General features: G+C 43.9%; 1 protein-coding gene across 2 annotated transcripts; it reads left to right on the forward strand.

Moving 5' to 3' along the window:
- The first annotated feature begins 569 nt into the window (after positions 1-569).
- PSMD12 (proteasome 26S subunit, non-ATPase 12) lies at positions 570-8,226 on the forward strand. 2 transcript variants are annotated; one of them, XR_001920719.2, is made up of 11 exons: positions 570-703; positions 2,652-2,711; positions 2,923-3,051; positions 3,936-4,043; positions 4,323-4,427; positions 4,858-5,007; positions 5,133-5,267; positions 5,744-5,856; positions 6,224-6,398; positions 6,824-6,956; positions 7,781-8,226. XR_001920719.2 is itself a non-coding variant. In XM_018073110.2 (11 exons), the coding sequence occupies exons 1-11, from the start codon at positions 641-643 to the stop codon at positions 7,988-7,990; spliced, it is 1,326 nt and encodes a 441-aa protein (XP_017928599.2). In that variant the 5' UTR covers positions 570-640; the 3' UTR covers positions 7,991-8,226. The 2 variants fall into 2 exon arrangements, 1 of the variants encoding a protein (XP_017928599.2); XM_018073110.2 differs by having other exon boundaries at positions 6,879-6,956.

Raw genomic sequence — 8,226 nt, forward strand, 5'->3', positions numbered from 1 at the left:
AGGGCATTCACTGCTCAGTGTTTCTTTCTGAGTTGTTTGCTTGCAAACAAGAGGGAGTTTTTCTGAATTTCTTTGGGGAATGAAACTTCTGTAGTGTGTGGCAGTGCGTTGGGAGCTGATGGCAACCTACCTGCACAGGCATGGCTTCAACATCGCACAGACGGGTGCGGGGGGTTTCAGATCCCCTCAGAGGCGAGTGCTTATAGGGGCAGATTCCCTCAGAGGGTAGGGGGTTTTAGATCGGCTCGGGTGGATCTCAGATCCCCTCAGAGGTGGGTGGCGATCCGTGTCCCCTCAGAGGGTTGGGGGGTCTCCGATCCCCTCAGGGGCTCGGGAGGTCTCGGATTCCCTCAGGGGTTCTCAGGTCCCCTCAGGGGGTCTCCGATCCCCCCCAGGCTCGTGAGGGGCGGTTCCCTCAGCTGTGGCTCCTCCCCCCTCAGCTGTGGCTCCTCCTCCGCGGGTCCTGGCGCGCACCGGGGGTGGTCCTGCGGCAGCGCCTGCCTGGCGCGAGCGCGGGCCCTTGTTGGGGCTGCCCCCTGGCCGCGCCTGCGGCGGGCCCGCCGGTTTCCGGTGGGCGCTGAGGCGGCGGAGCGCGGCATGGCGGAGGGGGCCGGAGCGGGCCGACGGCCGCATCGTCAAGATGGAGGTGGATTACAGCGCCACCGTGGACCAGCGCCTGCCCGAGTGCGAGCGGCTGGCGCAGGTGAGGCGGGAGGCGATGCCCGGCGCGGCGGACCGGGCTGAGTCATGGCGCGCATAGGCCGCGCGGGGCAGAGCTGCGGCCGCGTCCTGCCCCCGCGGAGCGGTGCTGAGGGGGCCCAGAGAGGGACCTCCGTGCCGGGCTGGGGAAGGGGAGGAGAGGGACGGCTCCGCTGTTTCAGGGCTCTGTGGGAAGTTGATGCCCGAGCAGAGGGTGGTGGGGCACTGAACAGGCTCCCCAGGGCAGTGGTCACGGCCCCAAGGCTGCCAGGGCTCAGGGAATGTTTGGACAACGCTGTGAGGCACAGAGTGGGCTTGTTGGGGTGACCTGTGCACGGCCAGAAGTTGGACTTCGATGGTCCTTTGGGTCCCTTCCAACTCGGGATATTCTGTGATTCTCAGGCGGGAGGAGCTGTCGGGTGAGGGGAGGGCCTGAGTCCCTCGCAAGGGGTGCAGCCCTTCCCTCTGCCCCTGCCCGGGCACACGCGGGCTTGGTTGCTCATCCTGCGCCACCGCTGCCTTCCTGTGACTGGTCCCGGGTCAGGCTGGCCAGGCAGCGCCTGGCATCCCTAAACTCGGGGATGTGCGAGCCCTGAAAGGCTGGAATGCAGGGGCAGGGCCAGGGCAGGCTCTGGGGTGCCTCGCTCGGCTCAGCAGCCGTGTCTGTGCCCCCGCCTGTGACCGCAGGGTGTTACCGGTGGGGTCCTAGCGGTGATCGTGCACACGGTGTGTCTTAAGGGCTTTTTTATAAAGGACTTGTTCTGTAGCTTGGAGATTCCTGTGCATCTGAGACCTCAGAACAGACGGAGTCACAGAATCAGAATGGATTGGGTTAGAAGGGACCTTCAAGACCATCCCGTTCCACCCCCTGCCGGGAGCAGGGACACCTTCCACTAGACCAGGTTGCTCAGAGCTCAATCCAGCCTGGCCTTGGACACTTCCAGGGATGGGGCAGCCACAGCTTCCCTGGTTTGTTGTCCCAGTAGGATGGATCTGACTCTTTATGTGTTGCAAATGCTGCACTCCATCCCTGCATCTTGTGAAAGCTGCTGTCCTGTGCAGCAGTTGTACTTATCTTAAGGCTTAGACTGTCCTGAGACCATTGTGTGGAGAGCAGGCACAGGGGTTTTATGCCACAGGCACAGCTCTGTGTAGGAATGGATGCCATGACCATGTTTCATCCTGCACAACAGGTAAATTCCGTGGCAGTAAGAGCACATCCCTCACAAACATTGTGTGTAAAAAGATTTCAGTAGCTACATTTTAGAAACAAATCTAATATTCTGTGGTTTTTTACTCATTTTCTACTTCTAAACTTTTTGAGTTTTTTGCAGCCCCACCATTGCCATGGGCTGATACAAAGTGAGGCATACTAAAATTTTTGCAAGATGTTCTCTAGGAATTACAATTTAGGACTAAAAGTACACTCTGATATCTTTAACTCCCCTAAGCAAAGGCATATATAGTTCTCAACCCCACGCCAAAAAGGCAGGACTACTGTAATTCCATGTAGTTTATGCTTTGTGTAATACTCTGTAATTAATATATGATGGATGTGGATGAAAGTAATAGTAGAACAATTTTTTTGGTTGAGATGTTTAATTGCATTTCTGTTCTCACTTAAAGCTCTGTTTTGGCCAGGGAAGAAATGAGTCTTCCACGCAGCACAGTGAATGTGAGCTCACCAAACCTGTCTGGAACCTGCCAGGTTTCTCTCTCAAGGCAGACAACTTAGAGCATGTGTTGTGCAAAAATGAAACTGTACCTTTCCAGTTTATTCTTTGTGTAGAACCCTGGATTTAAAGTTGGTGCTATGTGTGTTTCCTGATAAATGAAAAATGAATGTACAGGCTGGTCTGTTGTTTTTACTTAGATGAGAATTAGAGCTGCTCTCAGTTTAAACTGAATTATGTTCTTCATTCATGGAGTTGACTCTTTGCCTGTCTTATTAGGAAGGAAGATTGCAAGAAGTCATTGAAAACCTTCTCTCCTTGGAAAAGCAAACACGGACGGTGAGTAGGACGTGGTGACTCTGGGATGTCCACACAGCCCTTGTTCCTGTGTTAAAGTCAGGAGGGGACTTGGAGTCTCAGTCTTGCATTTCTTTAGAAAGCAAATCACTGAGGCCAGACACAGTAATTATTGCCTTTGTGTAGCAGAAGTGCAGGTGCTGGAGGGGCTGCAGGTCCACCCCACCTCTGACGTGCTCTTGCTTTGTTCCAGGCGTCTGACATGGTCTCCACATCCCGCATCCTGGTTGCCATAGTGAAAATGTGTTATGAAGCAAAAGACTGGGATGCTCTTAATGAAAATATTATTCTTCTATCAAAGAGGAGAAGTCAGTTAAAACAGGTGAGTTTAATCCTTTGAAACAAGGAATAAAACTCCTTTTGGAGCTGTATTATGTATCTGATTCCTCCTGTGTGTAGGGACTTTGTGGGTAAAGATGATGATTCATCTTTATACTCTTCTACATTCATATTTTTTAATGTTCAGATGTACATTAAACAGAATTACTGCAGTTTGTTGTGATCAGATAAGGTGTGTGCTTCACATGCTTCCTTTTGAAACTGTCATACTTTGGCATTCAGTCCTGTGTGAGAAATCAGCTGTCAGGATGGCTGAAAGCACTTGCATTTAGGAAAGTGCAAAGTTTATTGCACTCTGTGTTTAGACTGACTTAATCAGCAACAGGCAATTTTAATGACATTGTTTTAGGAAGAAAAAGGTTACTTATCAATGTGCAGAAACATTAGGAGTGTATATAAAAGCATCAGTGGGAAATAATCACCCCTCTTCCTTCCCTTCCTGAGGAATGTGCAGGTGCCCTAAGGAGAAGGGGGAGTGTACACAGTTAAGAGAAGATACATCTCTCCTCAGCCATGCAGGTCTTAGGGCAAACAGAGAAGTTCTGCCAGTGCATGTGAGAGTTGTGTGGATTTGGCAGAGGAGGAGGAACTGCTTTTCAGGAGAGAACTGAATGCAGTGGATTATTTTGAATATCATTGGAAAAACTGAGATGAAGGAGATGACAGAACAGCATCACATTTGACCTGTAGCATCAGTCACTGGTGTCATTTAACAGCTCTTTATGAACCGAAGGCAGGAGATGGATCTTGGGTGCTTTTTGTTGAAATGAGTCTCCTCAGTTTGAAATGACATTATTACTTACCTGAGTGTTACAGTTTGGGAAATCTAAAACCACAGTGTGTTTTTCCTTTCTCTTTTCATACCAGGCAGTTGCTAAAATGGTCCAGCAGTGCTGCACTTACGTCGAAGAAATCACAGACTTGCCGGTCAAACTGCGCTTAATCGACACGTTGCGAATGGTGACAGAAGGAAAAGTAAGAGTTTGTTTTAAGGCTGAATGTCTGAAAGGTAGAATAAAAATGTTCACCTTCTTTAAAGGTGTAGCTCCTTAACAGTATTTGGTCCAAATATCAACTGTCCATAGTATTTTTCCAGTGTGTATTGTGGATAGTGCCAGTGTGGAGTATGGATACACAACAAATGAATTGGTTGTGTGACACATCAAATACATTTCTTGGTGGGGCTGCAGGCTTAGAGTTTGCACTCTGCTTTAGAGGATTCCAGTAAAGTTTAAACTTTATTTATGATGTCAGATCTACGTGGAGATTGAACGCGCTCGCCTGACAAAGACTCTGGCAACAATAAAGGAGCAGAACGGGGAAGTGAAAGAAGCTGCCTCCATTCTGCAAGAACTGCAGGTAACACCTTGGAACTCAAAATTGCATCAGCAGCAGCAATTAATTCTGACTGTTCTGAGTGTTTAGAAACTGCATCAGGTACGTCTGCAGAAATACCTGGAATGAGATGAACTGTTATTGGTGAAGGTGTAATTCAGCTGTAACTGCTTTTGTTACTCTCATGGGTTGGGTTCCATAGAGTATTTTCTACTTGGAAAGTAGAGTTCAGTTCTCTAGCTAGTGCATTGAGTTTAGCCTTAGTGGATTCTTTGGTATAAATGGGGCCCATAATTAAAATGGAATAACATTTACTCCATTTTCACCTGCTCTGTAATAGCTTTTTTGTGTTGTTTTCTTTTGGTGTGTCCCCCCTCCAAACAACTCCCACCCTTCTGGCACAGCTAAGACTTGATTTGACTTTGAGTGTTAAATAGTTACATTTTCATTTCAGGTGGAAACCTATGGTTCAATGGAAAAGAAAGAACGTGTAGAATTTATCTTGGAGCAGATGAGACTCTGTCTAGCTGTAAAAGACTATATTCGGACTCAAATTATCAGCAAAAAAATTAATACAAAGTTTTTCCAAGAAGAAAACACAGAAGTAAGTCACTCCCTCCCCAACTCCAATTTTTATCTGACTTACCTCTCTTCAGGACCAAGTGTATTTCTGAGATCCAGTTGAATTTCCTTTATGTGTATTAATTTGACTCTTTGATACTGTTTCAGAAACTAAAGTTGAAATACTACAACCTAATGATCCAGCTGGATCAACATGAAGGCTCCTACCTCTCCATCTGCAAGCACTACAGAGCCATTTATGACACTCCCTGTATCCAGGCTGAAAGTGAAAAGTGGCAACAGGTAAAAAACTTCACATACCAAATATCTGTATTTCCATGTGGCAAATCCTCATTTCTTACCAGATCAATGTGCAGCAGATGAAATAGCTCACCAGTCTGTTCTGAGTTTGGTTTTCTTTAATGGCTGTACTAACAAATTGGCTAGTTGAAAACAGATATGATAAAGTTGATTTCAAAAGAATATTTATGACCAGCATCTTCATTATATTGTCTTTGAAATCTCCAGAATGTCTTGTGTGTTTTATATAAGTGCAGAGATTATATATAGCTGTGCTAGTGTGGTCTGAATGGTACAGTTGTGTGTGCAGTACAGATATCACATGTTTGAAAAGGAGTTTTTTTCATATATTAAATACTAGTATTTTAGTTGACCTGTATCAATTAAAATGCATCACTGTGAGTGAGGGTTTGTTTCTGCAGATGGCATCACTTTGCTCTTAACTTAATGGGCAAAACCCACTTTTTTCTCTTAAACAGGCACTGAAGAGTGTTGTTCTTTATGTTATTCTTTCACCTTATGACAATGAACAATCTGATCTGGTGCACAGAATTAGTAGTGACAAAAAGCTAGAAGAAATCCCCAAGTATAAGTAAGTGTTTCTAATAAACAATTCTTAGATTAAAGAAAAATGTCTCTCTCCAACAGTGCAAGTGAAATCTCTTTAAGCAACTCAGAATTTAAGGGTGCCTGAAAAATACTGTAAAAATGTCATGATTGTGCAACTTGTACATGAACATAGATATCTCTTTATAAGAGAAAGATTTTTTTTTTTCATTAGAAATACAGTCTGATTTGAGCTGTCTCCTGACAGCATGAAGTATCAAAGTATATTCAAGAACAATGAATATTAATGTTAATAAAAATAAAACATTTCAAATCATGCCTTTGATCTGTTATAAGGATGAACTAAGCCTTATTAATACAGGATTGTAATCCAACTTTACTAAACCCTTTAGAGACCTCCTAAAACTGTTTACCACCATGGAGCTGATGCGGTGGAGTGCCCTAGTTGAAGAATATGGGAAAGAGTTGAGAGAAGGATCCCTTGACAGTCCTGCAACAGATGTTTTTGGGTGTACAGAGGAAGGTGAAAAGAGATGGAAAGATTTAAAGAACAGAGTTGTGGAACATGTAAGTCTGACTGTAGCTGTGTACTCAGTGCCTTGGCTAAAACTGCTTTTTGCTTCCTGTATTTTAATAACAAAGAAAATCAAAAAAGTAGGGAGTGAAGCAGCAGATAAGGTGCCTTTTCTTTGTGTTAGGGTTCAACACTTTATTTGCTTGTATATCTTTCTGGCACAGTTGCCAGAAAAAAGAGCATATTGCACTCATATAGCATTCACATTTCAATAGAACAGAAACTTTAAAGTCTTGCTTTGTATTAAATTCATAATTGGTTGATTTCTTTTCTTAAGAATTTGCCACATAGGGATTTTCATACCTTTTATTACAAAAGAGCTGTTTGTTCACAACTCCCTCACACACCCCATGCTGGACTGCAGTTAGAGCACTACAGTTCCTAATCTGCTTTTAACATGGACTTTTATATTTTGCAGCCTGCTTCAATTATTTTTTGCACATAACCCTCTACTCTGAACACTTTTATTCCAGAATATTAGAATAATGGCTAAATATTATACCAGAATTACAATGAAGAGAATGGCACAGCTCTTGGATCTGTCCGTTGATGTAAGTGTTGCTTCGCTTCTCCTTCTTTCCTAAGGGGTGTAGAAGTGTGTGTGTGGCTGTGTTTGTGGCAAAAATGTGAGTATTCAGCAGAGCAATATTCTTGTTGATTTGATTTTGTACCTTTATGGGAGGTAGAAAAGTGTTCTTTACTCCAGGCAGAGCTCAGTTTCGTGATGCCAGTGCCCATAAGGCAAAAGCTGCTCTTAAAAACTCGTTTATATATTCAAGGTCTTGTTTAAATGCTGGAGTTTCTTGTGTTTCAGTGTTAAAAAGTTCTTGTCAATTGGTGATTAAAACCAACTGAAGACACAGAAAGGTTCCTCACCTTTAAATGTCCCTGGTCAGAGGTGGAGGTACTTTGGGAACACAGGGTGGAGTGGTCTCCCTACCATCCCCCTTTGTGCTTGCAAGAGCTTTTTAAAGAGAATGACACATTTTGGTATTTTGACTGCAAATAAAAAGCTTTGCCCTGCTGCCTTTTCATTGAATCTGCTTTTCCACAAACTCATAATAACCCTTTTTTTTTCCAGTGGTCAGTAGTTCACAGAGACTTTCCTCTCCCTTGCTTGTCACGTGGCTCACTTTCATATCTGTGTAGCCAAGTACTCCAAAGTGTAGAAGTCTGTATTAAATTTTTAATTTTTCATTTCATGGGAGATAATCAGATATAGGTCAAATGGAAAAAAAAAAAGGTTTTTAAAGTGCAATATTGTTACAACTATATTTCTGTTAGGTATAACAGAAATCTTGTTTCTGGTGCTTTCGTGCTGTCTGGGAGGAATTCTGATGCTATTAATTTGACTCAGTGCTGTTTGTCTTTCCAGGAATCGGAGGAGTTCCTGTCTAACCTAGTAGTTAATAAGACCATCTTTGCTAAAGTAGACAGGCTGGCAGGAATTATCAATTTCCAGAGGCCTAAGGACCCCAACAATATTCTCAATGACTGGTCTCACAAGCTCAACTCCCTCATGGCCCTAGTTAACAAAACCACACATCTCATTGCCAAAGAAGAGATGATCCATAACCTGCAGTAAGGTGCCTCAATAATCTCAGTGCTTTTAAAGAAGGCATTAAATCTTCATAATAGAGACTATTATTACAAGTGTGTATATGGTTTGTTTTCTCCCTGTCAAGCCTTCCTGGTCTAAAATTTAGAACATAATTCTGAAATTCCCGTTGACAATTAAGTTCCCTTGATTATTCATTCAGTTGTTAAATGTTTTTGCTACAATTGGTGAAAGAACATAATAAAACTGTATTGCCTGTATAA

The sequence above is a fragment of the Manacus vitellinus genome, unplaced genomic scaffold (assembly GCF_001715985.3).
Source record: "Manacus vitellinus isolate BGI_N305 unplaced genomic scaffold, ASM171598v3 scaffold_24_pilon, whole genome shotgun sequence".
Lineage (NCBI taxonomy): Eukaryota > Metazoa > Chordata > Aves > Passeriformes > Pipridae > Manacus > Manacus vitellinus.

What these genes read in the sequence shown, in the direction of transcription:
- PSMD12 (XM_018073110.2), top strand. Translation starts at nt 641, where the DNA reads ATGGAGGTGGATTACAGCGCCACCGTGGACCAGCGCCTGCCCGAGTGC. An exon ending in GAATGGTGACAGAAGGAAAA is followed by an intron (nt 4,044 to 4,322) that starts GTAAGAGTTTGT and finishes TTATGATGTCAG; the next exon opens with ATCTACGTGGAGATTGAACG. An exon ending in TCTTGGATCTGTCCGTTGAT is followed by an intron (nt 6,957 to 7,780) that starts GTAAGTGTTGCT and finishes TTGTCTTTCCAG; the next exon opens with GAATCGGAGGAGTTCCTGTC.